Source organism: Schistocerca nitens, chromosome 2, assembly GCF_023898315.1.
Source record: "Schistocerca nitens isolate TAMUIC-IGC-003100 chromosome 2, iqSchNite1.1, whole genome shotgun sequence".
In the NCBI taxonomy this organism is placed as follows: Eukaryota; Metazoa; Arthropoda; class Insecta; order Orthoptera; family Acrididae; genus Schistocerca; species Schistocerca nitens.
The window spans coordinates 702871774-702899553 of record NC_064615.1 but is presented as its reverse complement, the minus strand read 5'-3'; the positions used below and the strand labels follow the sequence as shown (position 1 = coordinate 702899553).

Sequence of the window (27780 nt, the reverse complement as noted above, 5' to 3'; positions counted from 1 at the left end):
AACATGCGCATTGTTTTAAAATGAGGCCGCATTCATTGTCAATATGTCCCAGAGATGGCAGCACTGTATGGCAGATGGAATTTTACCGCCAGCGGCGAGAATGAGAACTGTTTTAAATACTTAAAAGGGCGACGTTTTCCTTACTTGAACAGCATGCAATCATTTGTTTTCTGAATTTGCCTGGTGTGAAACCAATTGAAATTCGACAGTTGAAGGAGACATGTGGTGATGGAGTTATGGATGTGTCGAAAGTGCGTTCGTGGGTGCGACAGTTTAATGAAGGCAGAACATCGTGTGACAACAAACCGAAACAACCTCGAGCTTGCACAAGCCGGTCTGACGACGTGATCGAGAAAGTGGAGAGAATTGTTTTGGGGGATCGCCGAATGACTGTTGAACAGATCGCCTCCAGAGTTGGCATTTCTGTGGGTTCTGTGCACACAATCCTGCATGACGACCTGAAAATGCGGAAAGTGTCATCCAGGTGGGTGCCACGAATGCTGATGGACGACCACATGGCTGCCCGTGTGGCATGTTGCCAAGCAATGTTGACGCTTAACGACATCATGAATGGGACTTTCGTTTCATCGGTTGTGACAATGGATGAGACGTGGATGCCATTTTTCAATCCAGAAACAAAGCGCCAGTCAGCTCAATGGAAGCACACAGATTCACCGCCACCAAAAAAATTTCGGGTAACCGCCAGTGCTGAAAAAATGGTGTCGATATTCTGGGACAACGAGGGCGTAATCCTTACCCATTGCATTCCAAAGGGCACTACGGTAACAGGTGCATCCTACGAAAATGTTTTGAAGAACAAATGCCTTCATGCACTGCAACAAAAACGTCCGGGAAGGGCTGCGCGTGTGCTGTTTCACCAAGACAATGCACCCGCACATCGAGCTAACGTTACGAAACAGTTTCTTCGTGATAAAAACTTTGAAGTGATTCCTCATGCTCCCTACTCACCTGACCTGGCTCCTAGTGACTTTTGGCATTTTCCAACAATGAAAGACACTCTCTACTTCTACATCCAGTGATGACTCTCCATCCGGTATAATATGCTGTGTCCTCCCTGCTGAAAAGTTGTAAATTTCACTTTACCCCATATAATTGTACTTTTGACAGTAATTGTAGTTGTGATATTGAGTCAGATGCTTTTTTAAAGTCAAATACTGCACCTACTTGGTTGCCCTGATCCAAAGCTTACAGTATGTCATTTGACAAAAGTGTGAGTTTGGTTTCACATGATCGATGTTTCTGAAATCCATGTTGTTTGGCATTGAGGAGGTCATTTTGTTCAAGATATCTCATTATGTTTTAGTTCAGAGTATGTTCTAAGATTCTACAACAAATCAATGTCAAGGATAGTGGATGGTAGTTTTGTGGATAACTTCTACTACCCTTCTTGTAGACAGGTGTAACCTGTGCCTTTTCCCAAGAACTGGGCATGGTTTTTTGTTTGAGGGATATACGATAGATACTAATTCAGTATAAAATCTGACAGGGATTCCGTTGGAGCCTGGAGCTTGTTTGATTTTAACGACTTCAGCTTTTTCTCAACACCATTGACAATAACATTTATTTCATTCATCTTTTCAGTGGTACAAGGATTACATTGAGGCAATAATCATAGGTTTTCCTTTGTAAATGAACATTTGAAAACAGAGTTATGCATTTCAGATTTTGCTTAGCTGCCCTCAATTTCAGTTCCTGTCTCATTCACTAGGGACAGGACACTAACTTTGGTGCAGCTGGCAGCCTTTTCACACAACCAGAATTCCCGTGGTTTCTCTGAAAGATCACTTGACAATGTTCTTCTACGATAGTCACTGAAGGCATCATGCATTGCTTTCTTGACAGCCATATGTGTTTCATTCAGCATCTCTCTATCTGTAGCCCCATGCTTTGTTCTACACCAGTTATGTAGTAATTTCTTCTTCGTTAGAAGGTTCTTTACAATGACTGTATACGATGGAGGGTCCCTCCCATTATGAAATGATCTTCTGGGTATATATCTATCCGGTGCGTGGTCAACTAGATTCTTTTAAATTTGAGCCAGAGTTTCTCTACATGCTCCTGCCCTGTGCTGAAAGTTTCACGTTCCTCATTGAGATATGACACTACTGATGTTTTATCTAGTTTACTGAACATATATATCTTTCTGCTTGTTTTAGTTGTCCTTTGTACTGTGGTCATCATTGTTCCCACAGCTGTGTCTTGTTCACTGATACCAGTTTTGATATGGACATTCTCAAAGAGGTCAAGTCTATTTGTTGCCGTCAGATGGGATATATTTCCGTCATGAGTGGTGTTCCGAACTATCTGTTCTAGGTAGTTTCTAGAGAAGGCATTTAGTAACATTTCACAAGGTGTCTTATCATTCCCACTACTAACAAAACTGTAATCTCTCCAGTTAATTGTTGGGCGATTTAAGTCTCCATTGATGATTACAGTATGATTGAGGAACTTACATACAAGTGAACAGAGGTTTCCTCTAAACTTTCCAGTTACATCAGGAGACAAGTCTGGTGAGCAATAGAAGGATCCAGTTATTTTATGCCCGTCCTGATACTGAGTCTTGCCTAAACAATCTCACATGCAGCTCCAGTTTCTATTTCAGTGGGTCTGTGTTTCTTGTCTACTGCAACTAATACGCCACCTCCATTTTCCATTTGCCATTCCTTTCAACATAAACTTAAATTTCCCCAAAACTTCACTGTTTTCAGTCTGAGGCTTCAGCCAGTTTTTTGTGCCCATTATTATGTAAACTTCACTGCTTTTCATGAGCACTTCAAACTGTGGCACTTCGTTATGAATGTTTCAACCGATTACCATGTTGTCGTCGTCATCTTCAGTCCAAAAACTGGTTTGATGCAACTCTCCATCCTACTCTATCCTGTGCAAGCCTCATCATCTCAGAGTAACTACTGCAATATATGTCCCTCTGAATCTGATTAATATATTCATCTCTTGGTCGTCCTCTTATGGTTTTTAACCCCCCCCCCCCCCCCCCACACACACACACACACACACACACACACACTCTTCCCTCCAGTGCTTAATTGGTGATCCCTTGATATCTCAGAATGTGTTCTATCAAACAATCCCTTCATCTAGTCAGTCTGTACTACAGATTTCTTTTCTCCCCAGTTCTGTTCAGTACCTCCTCATTAGTTACGCGATCTCCCCATATTAGATTAGATTAATTATTCATTCCATAGACCCACAAAAGAGGGGATCCTCGGGTGTGGAACATGTCAGATAACACATCACAAAAATGTAATTAGAAAAACTTGAGTTTCATTAAATTTAATGATCCTCAGTCAATAAACAGTAAAATTATGTACATGAATTGAAATTAAACTTCTAATATTTACAGGTTTAATACTTACATCTGCTTTCATTAAATCAATCATTCACACAGTAGCTAGTTACTTGGCTATTACAATAAAGTATTGTCAAAAATTAAAGTAAATTATTCATTTCAATGATCCTCAGCGAAGAACAGTCAAATTATGTATAAGATTTAAAATTAAACTTCCACTACTTACAGACTTAACCAAGGATTGTCAAAAATTAAAGTATAATAAATTTTCATTAAAATGGTCTACTGCACTTGTTGAGAAATTCATGGATGGAATAGGAGTTGGCCACCAAAAATTTTTTAAATTATGTTTAAATTGTGCCTTGTCTGAAACTAAAATGCTGCTTCTGTAGCAGCACTTTCCAAAAGCTTCTTTTTCTCTTTTTACCTAAACTGTTTATCGTCCATGTTTCACTTCCATACAAGGGTACACTCCATAAAAATACTTTCAGAAAAAAATTCCCGACACTTAATCTATATTCAATGTCAACAATTTCTCTTCTTCATAAATGCTTTTATTGCCATTGCCAGTCTGCATTTTATATTATCCCTATTTCAACCATCATCAGTTATTTTGCATCCTAAATAGCAAAACTCATTTACTACCTTTTAAATTTCTCATTTCCTAATCTAATTCCCTTAGCATCACCTGCTTTACTTCAACTACACTTCATTATCTTCATTTTGCTTTTGTTGATGTTCAACTGATATCCTCTTTTCAAGACACTGTCCATACCGTTCAACTGTTCTTCCATGTCCTTCACTGTCTTTGACAGAATTACAATGTCATTGGCAAACCTTAAAGTTTTTATTTCTGTTCCCTGGACTTTAATTCCCGATCCAAATTTTTCCTTTGTTTCCTTTACTGCCTGCTCAGTATACAGATTGAATAATGTCGGGGATAGGTTACAACCCTGTGTCACTCAGTTCTCAACCACTGCTTCCTTTTCATGCCCCCTAGACTCTGACTGACTTCTGGTTTCTGTACAAATTGGAACTAGCCTTTTGCTCCCTGTATTTTGCCCCTGCCGCCTTTAGAATTTGAAAGAGAGTATTCCAGACAACATTGTCAAAAGCTATCTCTTAAGTCCACAAGTGCTATAAACATAGTTTTGCCTTTTCTTAACCTATTTTCTATGAGAAGTCATAGTCATAGTCAGTATTGCCTCGTGTGTTCCCACATTTCTCCGGAACCCAAAGTAGTCTTCCCCAAAGTGTGCTTCTACCAGTTTTTCTATTCTCTGTAAAGGATTCGTGTTAATATTTTGTAACACTGATTTATTGAACTGGTAGTTTGGTAATTTTCATGCCTGTCGGCACTGCTTTCTTTGGAATTGGGATTATAATATTCGTCTTACAGTCTGAGGGTATTTTGCCTGTTTCATACATCTTGTTCACCAGATGGACTCTTTTCAAGAGTTTTATCATGGCCGGCTCTCCCAAAGCTATCAGTAAGTCGAACAGAATGTTGTCTACTCCCTGGGCATTGTTCCAACTTAAGTCATTCGGTGCTTTGTCAGATTCTTCACACAGAACCACATCTCCCTGTTCATCTTCCTCTACATACTCTTCCATTTCCATAACATTGCCCACAGGTACATCTCCCGTGTATAGCCCCTCTATATACTCCTTCCACCTTTCTGCTTTCCCTTCTTTGCTTAGGACTTGTTTTCCATCAGAGCTCGTGAAATTCATATAGGTGGTTCTCTTTCCTCCAAAGGCCTCTTTTAATTTTCCTGTAGGCAGTATCTGTCTTACCCCTAGTGATATGTGCTTCTACATCCTTACATTTGTCCTCTAGCCATTCCAACTTAGCCATTTCACATTTCCTGTCGATCCCAGCCATTTCACATTTCCTGTCGATCCCATTTCTTAGACGTTTGTGTTCCCTTTTGCTAGCTTCATTTATTGTGTTTTTATATTGTCTCCTTCCCTCGATTAAATTCAGTGTCTCTACTACCCCTCGTCTTTTTACCTACTGAATCCTCTGCTGTCGTCTGTCTTAGCTATTTCATCTCTCAAAGCTACCCATTCTTCTTCTGTCGTATTCCTTTCCCCTGCTCTTATCAATCATTCCCTAATGCCCCCTCAGAAACCATCTACAACCTCTGGTTCTTTCAGTTTATCCAGGTCCCATCTTCTTAAATTCCTGCCTTTTTGCAGTTTCAGTTCAGTTTTAATCTACAGTTCATAACCAATAAATTGTGGTCAGAGTCCACATCTGCCCCTGTTCTTAACGCTTTGTATGAAAATAGCTGAGTAAATTGATCAACCACCCAAGCAGAAAGGAAACATTTTAGACTTCTTAGCTACAAACACCTGACCTTTCTGGACAATGTCAATATGGAGGTAGGAGAGATCATCATAGCCACATTGATTACTAAGTTTCATAAGTGCAACATGAAATCTAAGAGAATATTTACACTGAAGAGAGAAAATAAGCTGTTAGCATCCCACTTGGACACTGAGTAAGCATCATGTAGTTACAATGTGATGGATCACCACCATTCTCACCCCAGCCTTCACTGGACATAACCCCACCAGCCTAGTTCAAAATCAGATTTTCTGGGCCACCACATCCAATCCTGATATTGCTGATGCCTCCAAGAAAACAACTTTGGACCACAGCAAAGTCAGTATTATCAGGAATGTATTAATTATCTGGAATGTATTAATCAGCTACTTCGACAAGGCCATCATTTCCTAAACTCATGCCCTGAAATGAGATCCATTCTGTCTGAGATTTTGCCCACCACACCTAGAGTAGCTTATCTCTGCAATATTCTTGTCACACCCATGCTGCTCCTACACCCGTCTCCCTACCGATGGATCCTGCTCCTTTGACTGTCCCTGCTGCAAGACTCGCCCACTGCACCCTCCTATCATCATCTGTACCAGCCCTGTAACTGGCAAAATATATATGATCAAAGGGAGAACCACCTGTGAAACAATACATGTCACATACCATCTGTTATGTAACGACTGCTCGGCCTTTTAGGTCTATATGACTACCACTAAATTATCAGGACAGACGAATGGGCATATACTGAGGGTGTAAACTGGCAACACACAATATCCTGTTGCAGAGTATGATCTACTTGACAGTTGTGATCTCGGTGCCTGTTTCACCACATGCGACATCTGGATTCTTCCCCCAGACACCAGTTTCTCATAATTCCACAGGCGGGAACGAGCGCTACAACATGTCCTCGGTTCTTATACCCATCTGGTCTTAATTTACGTTAATTTCTTCATCTCAGCATTTCTTCAAAGTAACTACTCCTTTCTCCACTCCATTTTAGTTTTCTACATCTTTCATTTTTTATCTGTCTATTTCTCGCCACCCGCCTCTGTTATGTACAATGCACTTTGCTTTTCACTCTCGTTAACTAGTGTACAGTGTTTAAGCAATAATCTGTCTTGCGTATTAACCTATCTTCCACCTTTAAACTCTTATTTTTTGAAATTTCATCTGTTGCTGTCCCCAAAAATCAGTCTTTCCTTCTCATCCTGTCTGGTAAGTCTCCGCTGACCCATGGCCTTGGCTGACCATCCTGACATCTACTCCTTTTCCAAGACCTTTACAGTCCTTTTCCTTCACCCCTCTTCCTTCCCCTCCAACACTTCTGTCTGAAAAAGGAGCCGCTAGCTGCAAAGCTTGCTTAATTATAACCTTTTATGTTTGTGATCTGCCGCCGCTTGGTGAGTAGATTTTTCATCCACCCAATTAGATTATTTTGTCAAAAATTGATTGATTTCACTGTGTTATTAGCTCATGTGGCCCTCATTTCTTCTTATGTAACCCTGTTGTCAGTCTTTGTTGTAGTCTGTCTTGTTCAAACTGTCGTCTGTTTTCTACCGTTCCGTTCGTTTATTTATCTCTGTCACCAAGATTAATCAACGCTTTGCCCCCTACAGTTTTCGATTTCTGATTTCTGTGCATGCAGATGGATCTATTTTTATTGGCATATAACAATTCCATTGTTATTTATGAATTTGCATCTAACAATTTACGCTGAGTACACTGCAGGGCCTTCTTCCGATCGTCATTTTTTTTTTTAATCCCCCCCCCCGATTTGACAGCTATTTTCTTTCTGACCTTCCACTTATCTTGCTTATACGTACTTATTTCATGTTTTTGTGCATTTGTGTTTCGCCAAACCGCTCTGATCGACTTTTACTGCCGTCTCCTACGTTAGATTAATTGTCGAGGTAAGTGGATTAAATTGTCTCGTTCAACTTTGTCTTTCTGTTACCCAGTTCTTAAAATTTCCTCTGTTTTTCACAACATTCCCAATCTATTTATTTTTTTTTTCCTTTCTCTTCCAATCGTTTTTTTCGTATCATATAGGCCACTTTCTAGCAAGAAATTCTACTCACTAATTACCTGTTGTTAATCGTTGTCTGTTCTCACAATTTTCATACGAATTTTTATGCTTTTTCCGAATTCTTTCCTTGTCTTTCTTCAATTTTTCTATCTTGTATACACTCTCTGATTTATCTTTTTTTGTCACTCCCACAATTTCTAAATCTCAAACTGTCCTTTTGTGCCATGATGAATCCCATCTCACATTACATCCGTTCTTTTCAAAAATGTGCTTTTCCACCATCAAGACTAAGGTCCCATTTTCCGTTTTTTGAAACCTGCTTTTCCTGTGGAGTTACTCCAAAAGGCCTAACAGTGAATGTCCCTCTTTCTGGATGTAATCCTACTGTACACTAGGCTCTTACAGTTTCAAATACAGTCATCTGTGACCTATATGCCTCATCAGCCAATATCCACTCCACCCGACTTCTCACCTCCTATAAAATCCTGCAGTTAGCTGCCCCTCATGTTTCCTCCAATAGTATCATCCACCCCCCCCCCCCCCCCGCCCCTGCGGGTCCGGGGATTAGAATAGGCCCGAGGTATTCCTGCCTGTCGTAAGAGGCGACTAAAAGGAGTCCCTCCCCCTCTAGGGGGTAGTTAGTGCCTGCGTCCGGAGACGGACGGTTCCACGACCTCTATTTGCGGTCATTTTGCTTTTTCACTTCTCATTTCTTCCTTCCTTTGGTTGGTTCCTTTCTTTGCTCTTCTCCACCTCACTGTCTTCCTTACACTTTCCCCTGCAAAATCTCCTTGCCCTCTCATTGCCTTCTTCTCATTGCCTTCTTCTCATTGCCTTCTTCTCATTGCCTTCTTCTCATTGCCTTCTTCTCATTGCCTTCTTCTCATTGCCTTCTTCTCATTGCCTTCTTCTCCTTGCCTTCTTCTCCTTGCCTTCTTCGCCTTGCCTTCTCATTACCTTCTTCTCCTTGCCTTCTCATTGCCTTCTTCTCCTTGCCTTCCCTGGTCTCCGCCTCGGCGTTTGAGACAGTCTCTCTCTCTCTCTCTCTCTCTCTCTCTCTCTCTCTCTCCCTCCCTCCCTCCCTCCCCCTCTCTCTCTCCCTCCCCTTTTTCCTCTCCTTTTTCCTCTTCTTCCTTCCTCCCTGTGCGCGCCTGAAGGCCGACCCACGCGTTCGCACGCGTAGCCGGTGACGGGGTAACACGTAATTCCCCACCCTGGGTAGGCATGTAAGGCACGCGCGTACCCCCTGGTAAAGGCCAGGCCCGGGGAGGGGTGATTGCCTGAGCTGATACCTTCTGACCATGCCGATTGGTCCCTCCGTCTGTTTCTCGGGAGGTGTGACCTGCGGTGTAAACATTCACCTAAGGCGGGAGTGCCCTCTGAGAGGGTCCCCACAAGGAAGGAGCGCGCCATCGGAGATGCTGGCAATCATGGGGGATTCCTCCGCAATGGATTTCACTCCATCTCTCTCGACTTCTGCCCAAAAACGGAAACTTGACCAGCTACCAGTGACAAAAGTACTACCGCCTGCCCCACAGTTCCTCGTCGTTTCCCGATCTGAGGACGGAAAGGATTTTTCCTCTGTCAACCCTTTCGTTATCCAGAAGGGCGTAGATGCCATAGCTGGATCTGTCAAATCTTGTACCAGGTTGCGTAACGGTACCTTATTACTCGAAACTGAGAGCGCCTTTCAGGCACAAAAACTGCTTCGGGCCACACTCCTGTACACGTTCCCTGTCCGGGTGGAGGCTCACCGAACTTTGAATTCGTCTCGTGGTGTGGTCTATACTAGATCCCTCGACAGCTTGACTGACGAGGAGATTCAATCTTTCCTCGCTGAGCAGGGCGTGACGGCTGTCCATAGGGTCATGAAAAAGGTCAACAATGACCTTGTACCGACCCGGACACTTTTCTTGACCTTTGACAGTGTTAAGCTGCCATCGCGCATCAAGGCGGGCTACGAGGTTATTTCTGTTCGCCCCTATGTCCCGGTACCTACGCGCTGCTACCAGTGTCAGCGTTTCAATCACACTCAACAGTCTTGTTCCAATGCGGCTAAATGTGTCACTTGTGGCAGGGATGCCCATGAGGGTGACTGTCCACCTCCGTCTCCTCGTTGTGTGAACTGTCAGGGTGACCATGCCGCATCCTCCCGCGACTGTCCTGTCTATAAGGAAGAACGCTGTATCCAAGAAATTCGGGTCAAAGAGAAAGTGTCCACCTCGGCTGCTCGCAAGCTATTGGCTAGTAGCAAGCCCACGCTGCTCCCAGCGGGGAAATACAGTACTGTCCTCACCTCGCCTCGCCTCTCCTCAGACTACCAGGGAGGTGGCACCCCAGACATGCGATCTGACCAGCACCACGGTCGTCCGTTCGGCCAGTGCTAAGATCGCGCGGTCGACGTCTCCTCTTCCTCCCATCACCCCACAGACACCAGCCCCTTCATCAGCTTCTGCTAAGACGAAGACCCAGAAGTCAGATGCACGGGCCTTCAAGAAGGAACCGTCCCGTGCAGACTTCCTACGTACTTCCACCAAACGACCTTCCAAGAAGGCAAATAGGAAGCACAGTTCTCCTTCTCCGCCACGGCGCATTTCTTCTCCTGCGCCACCCAGCGGTTGCCGCCCCAGGCCGTCATCAGTTTCGCCTGGCCACAGCGCTGGTAGCCGAACATCTGGCCGTTCACCGGCGGAGGAAGCTCCCCCTCCCGGCCATATTTCCAAGATGGTCGATGAACCTATAGACCCAATGGACGATGACTGTCCGCCTACTGATAGCGGCGGCAGTGCTCGCTCGAAGCCAGGCTCTCAGCGGCCTTCGAGGTGACCCCTGCTTTCATCTTCCTTTTTCTTTTCTTACGATGGCACTTATTCACTGGAATATTCGCAGCATTCGCTCCAACCGAGAGGACTTGAAGTTGCTGCTCCGCTTGCACCGTCCGCTCGTCGTCGCCCTCCAGGAAACGAAGCTACGCCCTTGCGATCAAATTGCCTTGGCACACTACACCTCTGTGCGTTTTGACCTACCCCCTGTGGTAGGTATCCCAGCTCATGGAGGGGTTATGTTGCTGGTCCGGGATGATATTTACTAAGATTCCATCACGTTGCACACCGGCCTGCAGGCAGTTGCCATCCGCATTACTCTCCCCACTTTTACATTTTCCATTTGTACCGTTTACATTCCATCGTCGTCTGCCGTTACCAGGGCAGACATGATGCAACTTATTGCTCAGCTACCTGCACCATTTTTGTTAACTGGAGACTTCAATGCCCACCATCCCCTTTGGGGCTCTCCAGCATCCTGCCCGAGGGGCTCCCTGTTAGCAGACCTTTTCAACCAGCTCAATCTTGTCTGCCTCAATACTGGCGCCCCTACTTTTCTTTCGGACACATCTCACACCTATTCCCATTTAGACCTCTCTATATGTACTCCCCAACTTGCACGCCGGTTCGAGTGGTATGCACTTTCTGATACATATTCGAGCGACCACTTCCCGTGTGTTATCCATCTCCTGCAGCATACCCCCTCTCCGTACTCATCTCCAAAGCAGACGGGGGCCCTTCTCTTCCAGGGCGACCTTTCAGGATCAAACATTCACAAGCTGCGATAGTCAGGTCGCACACCTCACGGAAGTCATTCTCACTGCTGCTGAATATTCCATCCCTCACCCTACTTCTTCTCCACGTCGCGTACCGGTCCCCTGGTGGACTGCAGCATGTAGAGATGCTTTACGTGCTCGTCGACGTGCTTTACGCACCTTTAAACGCCACCCTACAGTGGCGAATTGTATCAATTATAAGCGATTACGTGCACAGTGTCGTCGTATTATTAAAGAAAGCAAGAAAGCCAGCTGGGCTGTTTTCACAAGCACCTTCAACAGTTTTACTCCTTCTTCTGTTGTTTGGGGTAGCCTGCGCCGGCTATCTGGCACTAAGGTCCACTCACCAGTTTCTGGCTTGACGGTCGCGAATGACGTCCTTGTGGCCCCTGAGGCTGTCTCCAATATCTTCGGCTGCTTTTTCGCAGAGGTTTCGAGCTCCGCTCATTACCAGCCTGACTTCCTCCCCCGCAAACAGGCAGAGGAGGCTAGGCCACCTAACTTCCGCTCCTCGAATCGTGAAAGTTATAATGCCCCATTCACCATGCGGGAACTCGAAAACGCACTTGGCCGATCACGGTCCTCCGCTCCAGGGCCTGATTCTATTCATATTCAGATGCTGAAGAACCTTTCTCCTGCGGGTAAAGGTTTTCTTCTTCATACTTACAATCGCATCTGGATTGAGGGACATGTTCCCGCATGCTGGCGCGAGTCTATTGTTGTCCCGATTCCTAAGCCGGGGAAGGACAAGCACTTGCCTTCCAGTTATCGACCCATCTCGCTTACCAGCTGTGTCTGTAAAGTGATGGAGCGAATGGTTAACTCTCGATTGGTTTGGCTGCTCGAGTCTCGACGCCTACTTACCAATGTACAATGTGGATTTCGTAGGCGCCGCTCTGCTGTTGACCATCTGGTTACCTTGTCGACCTTCATTATGAATAACTTCTTGCGGAAGCGCCCGACCGCGGCTGTGTTCTTTGATTTGGAGAAGGCTTACGACACCTGTTGGAGGGCGGGCATTCTCCGCACCATGCATACATGGGGCCTTCGCGGTCGCCTCCCTCTTTTTATTCGTTCCTTTTTAATGGATCGACAGTTCAGGGTACGTGTGGGTTCTGTCCTGTCAGACACCTTTCGCCAGGAGAATGGGGTGCCACAGGGCTCAGTTTTGAGCGTCGCTCTCTTCGCCATAGCGATCAATCCAATAATGGATTGCCTCCCAGCTGATGTATCAGGCTCCCTTTTCGTGGACGATTTTACCATCTATCGCAGCGCGCAGCGTACGTGTCTCCTGGAGCGCTGTCTTCAGCGTTCTCTTGACCGTCTTTACTCTTGGAGTGTCGCCAATGGCTTCCGTTTTTCTGCCGAGAAGACGGTCTGTATTAACTTCTGGCGCTACAAAGAGTTTCTCCCACCGTCCTTACGACTCGGTCCCGTTGCTCTCCCATTCGTGGAGACAACAAAATTTTTAGGTCTTACATTTGACAGGAAACTTAGTTGGTCTCCACATGTGTCATATTTGGCTGCCCGTTGTACCCGTTCTCTAAATGTCCTCCGTGTTCTCAGTGGTATGTCGTGGGGAGCGGATCGAACCGTCCTACTTCGCCTATATCGGTCGATCGTCCGCTCCAAGCTGGATTATGGGAGCTTCGTATACTCCTCTGCACGGCCATCCATCTTACGCCGCCTCAACTCCATACAACATCGGGGTTTACGACTTGCGATCGGAGCGTTTTATACTAGTCCCGTCGAGAGTCTTCATGCTGACGCTGGTGAGTTGCCACTCACCTACCGGCGCAATATACTGCTTTGTCGGTATGCCTGTCGGCTACTGGCAATGCCCGACCACCCGTCTTATCGTTCCTTTTTTGATGACTCTCTCAACAGTCAATACGGGTTGTATGTCTCTGCCCTGCTACCCCCTGGAGTTCGCTTTCGTCGCCTCCTTCAACACCTTAATTTTTCACTCCCTGCAACCTTTCGAGTGGGCGAGAGCCACACGCCACCTTGGCTCCAGGCTCAGGTTCGCGTCCACCTTGACCTCTGCTCGCTCCCGAAGGAGGTTACCCCCGGTTCGGTCTACCACTCCCGTTTTGTCGAACTTCGTTCGAAGTTCCTTAATATGACCTTCATTTATACAGATGGCTCTAAGACCAATGACGGGGTCGGGTGTTCTTTTATTGTCGGGGCACAAAGTTTCAAATACCGGCTCCATGGCCATTGTTCGGTCTTCACAGCTGAGCTCTTTGCCCTCTACCAGGCTGTTCTTTACATCTGCCGCCACCGACATTCTGGATATATCATCTGCTCCGATTCCCTGAGCGCTATCCAGAGCCTCAGTGATCCGTACCCGGTTCACCATTTCGTGCACCGGATCCAATGCTCTCTTCAGCAGCTGGTGGACGTCGGTTCTCCGGTTAGCTTTATGTGGGTTCCTGGCCATGTCGGTATCCCTGGGAACGAAGCTGCAGATGCCGCGGCCAAGGCTGCGGTCCTCCAGCCTCGGACGGCTTCTTGTTGTGTCCCTCCGTCGGATTGTAGCAGGGTAATTTGTCGGCGCATTTTATCGCTGTGGCATGCCGATTGGGCTGCACTTACAGACAACAAGCTTCGGGCCTTGAAACCTCTTCCCGTGGCTTGGACGTCCTCCTCACGCCCTTCTCGGCGGGAGGAGGTAGTTTTGGCCCGGTTACGAATTGGACACTGCCGGTTCAGCCATAGCCATCTGCTGACGGCTGCGCCGGCGCCGTTCTGCCCATGTGGGTAATTGCTGACGGTCCGCCACATTTTAACGTCCTGTCCGGATTTTAACATCCTGCGTCTTGATCTTGGCCTGCCCTGTACTGTAGAAGCCATTTTAGCGGATGACCCACGAGCAGCTGCTCGCGTTCTTCATTTTATCAATTTGACAACCCTCTCCAAGGACATTTGATTATGCTGTTTTCTTTTTTAATCCTATGCCTGTCAGTCTGTCTTTTATTGTGTTTTCCGTTTCATTGCTGTTTTAAACTTGTGACTCGCGGTGCATTCCTAACGTAGTCTGGGCGCTAATGACCGTTGAAGTTGTGCACCCTAAAACCACAAAAAAAAAAAAAGTATCATCCACCAAGCCAGCTTCAGATTGCAACATCATGCCATACTTCACCCCAGAAAGCTATCCCACCTTCTCCTAAACTACCTGAACAGCAGTGTTTCCATTCCAGTCCCCCTGCAACTCCCTAAACAGCTACACCATCAACCACTGTCCTCTGCTAGAAACAGAGCTTGGCCAACCTCCTTAACATCATCCCACAGCCTTCGCCACTGCCTCCCAGACAAAGAACAACTCATAATCACAAGAACCAGTCAGAACAGTACAGTATCCTCAGCCTCCTGTCTAAAGCACTCTCCACTCCTGAGTTATCAGTATTATCTAAGGGTCTCACTTTCAGCCCTAAACCTGCTTTTGATCATACTGCTTTGGTGAAGAATGTACTTACCCTCTTTCCTTCACATTTAATATCAGCTGGAAATATCACGTAGCAACCCAATCCCAACACCTTTTCAACAGCAAACCCAACATTGAACCCTGCCTTTAACAATTCTGGTCAGGATCCCGACTTGATCCACCACCACTATCTCAAAATCATCCCTAACAAGCCCTACAAGAATTCCTCACATCCAGCATTGCTTCACAACCCTTTGTTAGGTCCCTACAATATGACCCTAACCTGTCACTGCAGAACTCCAAGCTCTACATTCCCTAAAAAATCATGACTATCAGTATCCTTCCAGCAGACAAAGGATTTACCATGGTGGTACTTGACCAAAAGGAGTAGGTTAGTGAAGGTTTACATCACCTGTCTGATGCCTCCACACACAGCTTCTGCCATCAAGATGCCATCCCTGTGATTCAGAATGTCCTGCAGTCCCTCCTCAAAACCTCAGGCCCCTTACAGGGACTAACACCTCTGTCCTACCAAGCGAGGTGGTGCATTGGTTAGACACTGGACTCGCATTCGGGAGGACGACGGTTCAATCCCGCGTCCGGCGATCCTGATTTAGGTTTTCCGTGATTTCCCTAAATCACTCCAGGCAAATGCCGGGATGGTTCCTCTGAAAGGGTACGGCCGACTTCTTTCCCCATCCTTCCCTAATCCGATGAGACCGATGACCTCGCTGTCTGGTCTCCTTCCCCAAACAACCCAACCCCAACCCAACACCTTGGTCCATTAAACTTCTCACGTCACCCAAACCATGCACTCCCACCTTTTACTTTCTTGCTAAGATCCACAAACCCAATCATCCTGGCCATTCTATAGTTGTTGGCTTCAGAACACCCACTGAATGTATATCTGCCTTAGTTGATCAACACCTGCAATGCATAGTACAGATACTTCCCTCCTATATCAAAGATACCAACCATATCCTAGATCTACTGAAAACGTCTATCCCATTCCCACCACCCATATTGTGTGTCACCATTGATGCCATCTCTCTCTATACCAACATCCCTCATGTACGTGGTCTGTCTGCTGCTGAACATTTCATCAGTCAGCACTCACCTGATTCCAAGCCTGTGACATCCTTCCTACTCAGCTTAATCAACTTTATACATAACAACACCTACTTCACCTTTGAGGGGCATTCCTATGCCAGTCTTTTCGTTGATCGCTTGGAGGGGGCTTTCCTAGGATTCATAAGTCTTCAGCCCATGGCTTGGTTTAGATACGTATTTACCATATGGACTCGTGATGTTGACCTGTTAAAATTACTGGACTCTCTGAATACCTTCTACCAGTTAAATTTCACATGGTCCTATTCCAAATCCTATGCCACTTTCTTTGGTGTTGATCTCAACCTCACCAAAGGCCAGCTACACGCTTCTGTCCATATTATACCTACTAACAATCAACAATACTTACAATTTGACAGTTGCCATCCTTTCCATGTCAAACGTTCCCTCCCATACATTCTTGTCATTAAAGGCAAATGTATTTGTTCTGATGCAGACTCTTTACAGCAATACTCCACCATTTTCACCTCAGCCTTCACTGGATGTAATTACCTCATCAGCCTGGTTCAAAAGCCGATTTCCCAGGCCATCGCATCCAATCCTGGTACTGCTGATCCCTCCAAAAACCAACTTTGGAGTGTACCTCTGGTCGCTCAGTATTATCCTAGTCTGAAATGAGTTAATGAGCTACTTCAGCAAAGCCATCATTTCCTAAACTCATGCCCTGAAATGAGATCCATTCTGTCTGAGTTTTTACCCACCACACCTAGAATAGCTTTTCACCGCCCTCCTAATCTCTGCAATATTCTTGTCAGACCCTATGCTCCTTCTGCACCCATCTTATTACTGATGGCTCCTACACCTGTGACTATCCCTGCTGCAAGACTTGCATTATGCATACTCCTCCCACCACCTGCACTAGCCCTGTAACTCGCAAAACATATACTATCAAAGGGAGAGCCACCTGTGAAACCGCACATTGTATACCAGCTGTTATGTAAACACTGTTCGGCCTTTTACATCGGCATGACTGCCACCAAATTATCAGTAAGGATGAATGGACATAGGCTGAGGGTATATGCTGGCAACGCGCAGTATCCTGTTGCAGAGCATGCTCTACAAAATGACAGTCGGGACCTCGGTGCCTGTTTCACCACACGTGCCATCTGGATTCTTCCCCCAACACCAGTTTCTCAGAACTCCACTGGTACGAACAAGCTCTACAACATGTCCTTGGTTCTCGTAACCATCTGGTCGTAATTTACGTTAATTTCTTCATCTCAGCATTTCTTCAAAGTAACCAGTCCTTTCTTCATTTCATTTTAGTTTTCTACATCTTTCATTTTTTATCTGTCTATTTTTCGCCACCCACCTCTGTTATGTACAATGCACTTAGCTTTTCACTCTCATTAACTAGTGTACGATGTTTAAGCAGTAATCTTTGTCTTGTGTATTATCCTATCTTCCACCTTTAAACTCTCAGGTTTTCAAATTTCATCTGTTGCTGTCCCCAAAAAATCAATCTTCCCTTCTCATCCTGTCTGGTAAGTCTCCGCTGACCCATGGTTGTGGCTGACCTTCCTGAAATCTACCCCTTTTCCTAGACCTCTCCAGTCATTTTTCGTTCACCCCTCTTCCATCCCCTTCAACACTTCTGTGTGAAAAGGTAACCACTGGTTGCAAAAATTGCCTAATTACAACCCTTTATGTGTGCATTTTGCTGCCGCTTTGTGAGAAGATTCTCTCTCTCTCTCTCTCTCTCTCTCTCTCTCTCTCTCTGTCCTGTTATATTATTTTGTCAAAAATTGATTTTGTTGTTATAAATAGTCTACTTTGTTTTATTGGGAGAATTCAAAGAAAGTGCAGCACATCACTAAAGGAGACCACATACAGAACACTTGTGAAACGCATTCTTGAGTGCTGTTAGAGTACTTGGGATCCTCTCCAGGTCAGATTAAAGAAATACATTGAAGCTGTTAACAGGTGCACTACTACGGGTAGATTTATTAAAGACAAGATTATTACGGAAATGCTCCATGCACTAAAATGGGGGTCCCTGAGGGAAGATGACATTCTTTTCACAAAAAAACTATTACCAAGTTAAGAGAATTAACATTTGTAATAGCCTGCTGTATGATCATACGGCTACCAATGTACATCTTGCATAAGGATTGCAAAGACGGGGGAAATAAGGGTTCATGTGCAAGAATAAAAACAGTATTATTTCTCTGCTCCATTTGCAAGTGGAACAGGAAAGAGAATTACTTGCAGTGGTAAAAGTTGCCCTCTGTCATGCATTGTATGGTGGCTTGCGGAGTATGTAGATGTGTTCCACATTATCTTGTGTGCTTAGTTTGTCATTTTGTAAATAAAAGGTTGATGGCAAAAGTCTTTTTTTGTAAGTGTGTCCACAGTCAATTCAAATTATCTTAATGAACACATTTTACTACACTTGATGTCCCTCATTGACATTCTGTGTTGACTTTTGTCTTGGAATCTTCAGCTGAGAGAAATCATTAGACAAAAGTCAGTCGAAGCTCTCAAGACAAAAGCTTACAAGTTGCGCTCATATGTTTGTGAACAGCAAACATACTTGCTAGAATTTGGTTAAGGCTGTATGGTATTGTAACAGATTTAAAGCTCATTATGGTAAGCACATTTTGGTTCATTTAGTTAAAATTTGTTCTGGAATAATGAAATAAACATTAATTTCTATTTTATATAAATTAGAATGTTGTTAATATTCCCCATTCTGTTCACATTGAATGAATAAAAACCAATGATTAACGTATGTTTTTATGGAAAGTTAATGGTTTCATTAAAACTGTGTTGCAGATTTCAGCTATAGTTTACAAATCCAGAGTGACACCTTAACCACCCACCTATTGGCCCAGTTATAGCCATTAGCCCATGGGCATCTTGGAAGACTTCTATAGCGACTTCTTCAAAAACTTCTACTCCAGAGTTGAAATAGTTGTTCTTATTCTTTTAAAAATCTTTTTTGTATATAGTGGATTGATTGACTCTGTATGGATGATTATGGTTATCAACCTTTTTCTCCTTTCTGTTTCTGCAGGATCAGTTTATAAAACAAGATGATCTGTCATTATCATCAGATGCTGAAGTACTCCAGGGAGATGTTGAGGACCTGCAGGTGACAACTGCTCCTGCCTCTCAAACTGAAGATATTGAAACAGTGGAAAACTCAACATTAAATAATACTGATAATGGCTTGAATAGAAGTACACTTGTATCCTGTGTTGTAGGAAACAGTAGTATTGGGAAACCAGTGGAGGTATGCCACTTGTATAGGCTATTGCTAAAGTAGATCAACGTGTAGATCATTTACAGAGAAAGGAATAAAACTAAATCCCGATATTAATAGGAAAAGACTGCTTATTTGAATTTGTATTTGTCTGTTCTCCCCCCTCCCCCCCCCCCCCAAATCTACACTAATTTGTTATAGGCTGGCAAAAGCAGTTGCAATTTAGGTGGAAATGTAAGCATTATTATTTGTGTATGTTACCACTCAGTGCAAAAAATGGTCTATGAAATATAATCAGCTGTTTTATCCAGTGCAGGATAAAAGCCTCCTGAAGCTTTTTCATATGGTGAAGATAGCCTGTGAATGAATAATGAATAAATAAATGCATTATAGTCTTCACTTGTATACATGTGTGTTGCTTCTGCATGATTTTCAATGTTACCCACATTATGTTATACTGCAATCTCATTTTTTCCTTTTAGTTGCTGAAATCCAACAAAGAACTTCCTTGCTCCATCTACCATCCATTCATGTTGCTACCTGTCCCACCTACGTCCATCTCATTTGCTGTATGCTCATGATTATGTCTTCCACTCCTTTATTTTTCTGCTCCATCTAGTAATTCTCAAAATCTCCCTAGTAGTTGCTTGAGTAATCCTTCAGTTTTTGTACGGTTTTAGCATTACAACACAATTGTCTCACTGTCATAAGTATTTCCGAGTGCAAATTTTCTCCTTGAGATACACTGGTTACTTAGTTTCGGCCAATTTATAGTTGAAATGCTGTTACAGTATTTTAATACATGTTTTAATGCATAGGTGCATTTCTTACCTGCACTTTAGGGAAGAGGGTAGACTCCACAGACTTCATAGATAGTTGTCACTATACACATTTGCCAGGTCATTGTCACCATCTTTACGAGTGGTGGTGGTGGTGGTGGTGGTGGTGGTGGTGGTGGTGGTGGTGTCGCCACCGCCACCACTGCCCCCGATCTTATTATTAACTCTTCCACACTTTCTTCCAATGCTCCTTCTCGTTGCCATGCCTATTTCAAGATGTGACATGCATGTTTGACAATATTGTTCCATTTTATGGGAGTAATACTACCAAATGCATCACACAATAAAAATTTAAACTTTTACATTAAAAAACTTTCATTTTTGTTTTACAAAATATGACTTCACCTGAGCCCACACGAGTTCTATTGCATTAAAATGACAATGATATAGAGAAAGACACAACACACTATGACCATTTTCTTGTGCAATTTTGTCAGTCTCCTGAATGATATTGCGTGATTTGTGCTCCTTCATCTTTTCTAGCAGTTAAGTGTTTTTCATTTTGCTATCATGTGAATGTGTGCCATTCTTTTCCATCCAGTCCACTATGTTACTCTTCCTGCTGCAGCATGTTGCGGCTTTGTCTAAAATAATGGAGTGATATGGAGCACTATCCAATGATATAGTGGAGTTCTGTTTTAGGTTCAGTAGCAAAGATTGTATGAATCACTTTTTAAATTTTGTTGCCTTTCTCATGGTAAGCCCAGATTTCTTTGATGTAAACAATGACGACAACAACAATAATAATAATAATAATAATAATAATAATAATAATAATAATAATTAAGCATTGCACAAACCCACTGATCATTCTGGCATGTAAAAGAATGAGCCAACTTCATTTCCAACTGGAACTTCCATTGTTCCATGTGCTGTCATCAGTGCACATAGTCAGTCTGGAATGACCAGCATTTACTCATGTTTTGTCCAACTAGATGATTTTGTAAGCTTTATACCTAGATACCGTCCTCTAAAAAATTGCATCTCCAGGCAACAGTATCCTAAACAACAGCTGCTCAGTCAACAACTTTCGACAAAGGTATGAGACCCGACATTATCCCTTTCTTCTTCAAAATAGCATCATACATTATGCACGAGATTTGCTCTTTAAGGTAGTGCCCCTGCCAGCGTTCCTACAGCTAAAGGAAGAGCTGCATCACATAACTGGAAATTAATGACACTTTACATCTCACCATTAACACAAAATACATCTGTAGCTCACAATTGGGAGAAATGATGAATATTTAACAGCTATTTTGCTGCCACTAAGAAAGTATGGAACAACATGCAACTGTGAGTGGTAGGGGTGGAATCCCTGCACCACCACCATGGCAGTGTTTATGAATTCCAGAGTTTGGACTTCTATTTGACAACATGGTCCACATGTGCAAAGTGTCAGGGAAGTACTTTTATCAGCCTAACTATAGTTCACAAAAAGCAGTCCAATCTGTTTCACTCTCTTGTTCATTCATTCATTCATTCATTCATTCTATTGTCCTTCCAGCCACAGTTTTCAGCTGCCCTAAATAGCTCTGCCAAAATTTATCAGTTGGTCCTGTGACAACATTTTCAGTTTGTACAAGTTTCTTTTCAGTGATGTGAACACACATTTCATCAAATTATAATCAATTTTCGACCAGTTACGAAAACTGACAACAGCCGGGAGAGCAGTGGGCTGACCACATGCTCCTCTGTATCCACATCCGGTGACGCCTAAGGGCTGAGGATGACACAGTGGCCAGTTGGTACTGTTGGCCCTTCGAGGCCTGTTCAGTTGGAGTTGTTTTGTTTTTATACCTGATTTTCAGGCCTGCTTGCAAAATTGCTACATTAAGTATTTCCATTTGTGGTCTGTGGGGTTTGCTGCTAATGCAGATAATGCGATTGGTAAAATCAAGGTGTTTTATGTATATTCCATTAACACATTTTCCATGTTTTTACCCAATTTCAGGATCTGGAAACCCATCCTAAGGTTGCTGCAAATATTTTTGATGCTGTGGAATCTCCTTGTCTGAATTTGCTGTAAATTTTGAATTTACCACTGTCTAGTGGAAGCTGTACTACTTGTGCACAAGGGCAGCTAGTACAAGTTGTATTGAAAAGGAGTTGAAAACATCTCCAGAATCTATTAAACATAGTCAGTGTACTATCAACTCGTCGATTAACTTGGTTATTTTGTTCCCGATTTACAGCAGGATGTTTGAACGCCTAAAGCTAGTGTTTTTCTATGCGCGACTAATGATCCATCTGTGTTTTTACTTCCGTATGCATAGGTAACTGTTTCAGTGGATGTGTTATACTTTACCAAGAGAAAGCTAACAGATAAATACGTTTGTTGTGTTTTAAAAAATTGTCTCCTTTTGCAAACATTCTGCAAATAATTCAGTGGCAAAGTGTTCTGTTACTTTGCTTTCCACTTAAATAATTTCTGGTGAAACACCAATTTAAATACAACAATGTGAATCCATTCCAAAATTTTCCACTGTTCACTCTAAATACAATATTGATAAATTTTCGTAGCCATGAAGCATGTGAGGTAAATAATAAATTAATTGAACAGCATTCGGTTTAAATTTGTATGTAATTAAAAGTAACACAGTGGATTGTTGATTTTCAGCCTTCAAAAAGCTATTGATTTAGGTGAAATACATAAATCATAGCATGCAAACCATTTGTCGTTATTAATCGCTGTTCCTAAGATGTGTGACATCAGCCATTTATAATGTGTAACAGATAGCCTGGCTTAGTGGTAAAATGAAAAACTGGTATGACCCCTGGTGAATCATAGTATTTTTCTGTCACTCGTCTCTTCTTTCTCGTCTGCCAATATTAGTTAATCAGAGAAAAATGCCAAGTTGCATTGTGATTTTAAGTTCATTTTAAATTGGAAGTCTCCTTGGATATGTAAGTCAGTTCAAAGGTTGGAGGGTGGCAAATACATACCCCCCTTCAATAGGATCATGAATAATACAGCACTGTGGTGTTCAAGTCAACCTTAAAGTGAATGACAGGTTTACCTGTGAACAATGTATCAAGGCAACTGACACAATACAAGGAGTGCTAATGAGTGTGCCTTAGGTTTAGTAGACCTAAACTTATTTATGTACATACTCATATCCATAAATTAAGGTTTGTTTGGTTTGAATTTTGTGGCTGTAATTGATTTGATCTGATTATCATCAGCAGAGGGGACAGTTACAGGCTCCTGACATCCTTGTTTCTTAGTATGATGGGGCTTGCTAGGCAGCAGCAACAGCAGACATTGCCATGAGTTTGCAAAGAAATTACACAGACAGAGCTATTGCCATACATCCACAACCACCAGGCAGGGAAACCCAAGACCAGTGACTGTTGCTAATATCCCTGGTCTGTGAATTATTTGTGTACTTTGGAATTAGTGTGTAGTCTTCTGTAATCTCCTCCTGTTCAATAACAACTAGTGTCATTTTATGGCCAATAGAAATACAAAACTGATGTCAGGGGGGTTGATATTTACGTATTCACTACAGGCAAAGTTATTGATAATGCCTGAAGGAAGACCACTGCAGCTTGGTCAAAATCGTGGTATAGAACACTGCAGTATGCCCAGAACTATTTTAATTAAAGTAACTACTAAGATGTTTAATTTACATAAAAAGAATAATTCTCCAAACTATAAAACTAAAAATTAAACTTTGTGACTCAAACAATGGAAAATCCAAGACGGAATGTAACAATATTATGAAAAGGAAAGTTGCTACTCACCGTATAGCGGAGATGCTGAGTGGCAGACGGGCACAACAAAAAGTGTGTTCCAAATAAAGCTTTCAGCCTGCAAGGCCTTCATCAAAAATAGACCGCACGCATGCCGCCGCCCCCCCCCCCCCCCCCACACACACACACACAGTCTAGGGCAACTGTAACCTACATAAATTAGTATGTCATGAGCACCCGACAGGCTAGCTAGGTAGGTTTTCCGCTAATCTCAAACAACTAATTGTTTTGCCTGGCATAGTGCAGCAACTCTATTTGGCATGGGCTCACTCAACAAGTCGTTTGAAGTCCCATGCAGAAATTTTGAGCTATGATACCTCTACAGCCACCATAATTGTGAAAGTGTTGCCGGTGCAGGACTTGGTGCATGAACTGACCTCTCAGTTATGCCCCATAAATATTCAATGGGATTCATGTCGGTCGATTTAGGCATCCAAATCACTCTCTCAAATTGTCCAGAATGTTCTTTAAATCAGTTGCAAACAATTGTGGCCAGATGAAATGGCGCATAGTCATCCGTAAAAATACCATCATTGTTTCGGAACATGGTCCGTAAATGGCTACAAAAGGTCTCAAAGTAGCTGAACATAAGCCATTTTCAATCAGTGATCAGTTCATTTGGACCAGATGACAGTCAATTCTATGTAAACACACCCCACTTAATTATGGAACCACCGGCATCTTGCACAGTGTGTTGTTGATGACTTGGGTCCATGGCTTCATGGGTGTGTCTCACACTCAAACCCTACCATCAGCTCTTACTAACTGAATTGGGGACTCATCTGACCATGCCACATTTTTCTGGTCGTCCAGGACCCAACCTCAACCGATATGGTCAAAAGTCCAGGAGAGGTGCTGCAGGTGATGTCGTGCTTAGGTGCTGTCGGTAGTCTGCTGCTGTAGTTCATTAACACCAAATTTCACCACATTGTCCTAACAGATATGTTTGTCATATGTCCCATATTGATTTCTAGTTATTTCATGCAGTGTTTGTCTATTTGCAGTGACAACTCTTCACAAACACAGTTGCTCTTGGTCTTATAGTGAAGACCTTCAGCCACTGCTTTGTCCATAGTGAGAGGCAACACTTGAAATATTGTATTCTTGGCACGCTCTTAATACTGTGGATCTCAGAATATTGAATTCCCCAGTGATTTACAAAATGCAATGTCCCACGCATCTAGTTCCAACTACCACTCTGCATTCAAAGTCTGTTAATTCTCACCATTGGCCGTAAACACATTGGAAACCTTTTTACATCGATCACCTGAGTACAAATGAGAGCTCTGCCAATGTACTGCCCTTTTATACCTTGTGTAAGTGATACTACTGCCATCTGTGTATATGCGTATTGCTGCCCATAATTTTTGGTGCCTCAGTGTATGATGCACATTCACATATCTGTGTTACTTCAGTTTGAAATGTATAACAATGCTGAAGATTGGTACAAGACATACACGCCCATAAGTTGTCAGGAAAATATTCCCCGTCATGTCCCTTCACCGTGCAACAACAAATCTACCTGATCCTGTATGAATCTATGCCTTGTTTGTGAGTATAAAAATTTTTGTTGTTCAATTTTCAGTAAACAAAAAGAAAGAATGCAGTGCACCAGTCTGATTGAGTCCAGTTTACCCTATCTCTGTGAAAATAAAAGTTCACTTAACTTGTGTAATCTTATAATGCTTGACAAGTGCCTAGAAAGGGACACATTAGTAATTTGATCATTTCAAGTCACTATTAAAAAAGTCTCTGGTATCAGTGTATTTTGTTTCTGAACTTGATTTCGAAGTTCAGTTATACAAGATCAGCCAGGTGTATCATTGAAAAATTAACGTTATTCAAATGGGCACATAAGCTTTATTGTAATGTCATTAATCATAATCTTTCAAAATGATGAAACTCTGATGAGCCCCTTCATTTCAGATACCGTTCACATGCCAAAGGCTATATAAGATGACTTCAGGTTTGTTCTTGAATCTGGATTTTTATTTATTCTATTTGCAAAACAAACTTACATACAGAAATAAAATTGTGAAATTTTCTGACTTGTGGTGATGTACTTTTGGGGCTATCTTGTGTATATTTACATTGTTTGGACTGCATGAATTCCTCACTGCGGCTTTGAAATGCCTGGACAACAGGTTACAATATTTATTTTTCAAGTAGTTCTTTTTTGAAAACTAAGCATTATGAACAGAAAAGCAAGTGGCTGCTGATGCTTTTGATGAACAACTCGCATTGTTAGCAGGGTGTGGCACGGCAGTCTGCTCATGTCTCTCAGTGCTGCAGTATGAGAGCAAGTAGCATTTGCTGCTTGAATCGTTTAATTTATATAAAAATGGTGATATTCCTTAACCTAATGCTCTTCTCAGATTTTTAATCATAACTCTCTGCAGTGCCCTGGAAGCAAAATGTCCACTACAGCAGACAATTCATCTGACATTAGATTCTTACTGCTACCCATGTGAAGCCAGGGCTATAAAATACAGCTGAGAACTGCAGGCTACACGCATATTTCATCCAGGCCGCAGTCTGAGGACACTGTCTTAACCCAACTTGGTTGTAGTGTTTTTTGAGAGCTTAGCAGAATGCAGGCGAGCATATTGTGGAGTAGCATCTTTTCACACTGTCTTCCTGGCTGCTGTTCTTGGACTGTGCCTGCAAGACGTCTGAGTTGTTGACAGTAAATGTCAGTAGTAATGGTTACATCCGGGGGAAGCAATTTGTAGTACACCACTGTGTTACTGTTACACCAGATGCATACTATTATCTTTCGTGGGCGCACTGGTCTTTGTATGAGACGTTGCTGCTTTGTTTGGGTTCAACCATTTCTTTCTGTTATTCATGTTACAGGGTGTATACACCCTGGAAATCCAGGAAAACACAAATTTTTTCGTCCTGAAAAAATTTGGAAATTTTTTAGAATTCTGTGAATTTTTGTTTCAGTTTCCAGTTAAATTTTTGTAATTTTGACTGGTAAGAAATGATACTCTAATGAGCCTACTGCAGAATAATACTGCAGCAATGAAATGTAATGAGATAATAACACCAAAATAAAATTTTAGTTGCAAAGAAAATGCATCATTTACAGCAACAAGACACAGAGCCCACATGAGCGTCTGCAGACAACAAAATGTGTCAAAGGCTTTAGGGTGAAAACTATGCAATACTTCGTAACAACAAACTGTTTTCGATGAGCATGACATCACAACTGTTTACATTCCTAACAGATTGCTAGAAAATACTGTGAATGGTGGTTTGATAAGCATTACTTTCAAACTAAATTTCCTTTTACACAAGATGAATTATGATAAGTGTGAGACTGTGTGATGAATTTGTGAAATTATAGAGCATCAGACCCTCATTCAAAACTTTAAACATTAGGACCAGCCACTTAAAAAAATTTCAGACCCACAGTACCAGGCGTTTTAGCCATTATTTAAGCTTTTACTGGCACATTTGCATTTGATATATCATGAAGGGTAACATACGGTAAAAAAGACCAAGCTTCAAGTTTAGTTTTTCATATTTATTTTAGTTCTTTCATAGATTACAAATTATGCAAAAATGATGGCAGAAAGTTGTCCTTAAAAAGGGGTGAGGTGATTTCTTGAGCAATTCCACATGTAGTTGGCTTTTCTACTGAAAAATCAGTGCTAACGGAAAATTTATTCAGCCATGTAAACTAAAAAATGTTCAGTGCACAGCAGTGAAATTTATAATCATACATGTCAGTTATTTTCAGCTGCTGCAATGTAAGCTGTGCTCATAGGATCCTGCCTAACCACACCCTCAGACCGCCCCCCCTCCATCCCCCCCCCCCCCCCCCCACACACACACACACAGTGAGCTGGCAGCTCTTTGGTTAGTTCATGCTTAGCTACCATGGGGCCCCAGCCTTTGCAATTCCTCTTCCCTTTCCATTCTGCTTGTCTATCCTCCAGCTATTCTTTTTCCCCTCCCTTGAGGAACATGTGTGGGATATTTTGGTAATGTGTTCTGAAGTTTCAATAGCCTGGCATCGGAACAGTCCATCTCTTTCTTTCTTTCTTCATTCTCCATCTCCTACCCTTCTTCTGCTTTGGCGTTTGAGGTTTCTCTTTGTTTCTTCTTCCTTCCTGTGTGGTTCTTA

General features: G+C 42.8%; 1 protein-coding gene across 1 annotated transcript in view; it reads left to right on the top strand.

Moving 5' to 3' along the window:
• The window catches only part of LOC126236864 (thioredoxin domain-containing protein 15), a 39620-nt gene that overhangs the window by 3360 nt on the left and 8480 nt on the right, over positions 1 to 27780 (top strand). The window contains exon 3 of the mRNA XM_049946485.1: positions 18865 to 19083. Within this exon, the coding sequence (XP_049802442.1) occupies positions 18865 to 19083 (219 nt within the window). The remainder of the gene's footprint in view (positions 1 to 18864; positions 19084 to 27780) is intronic.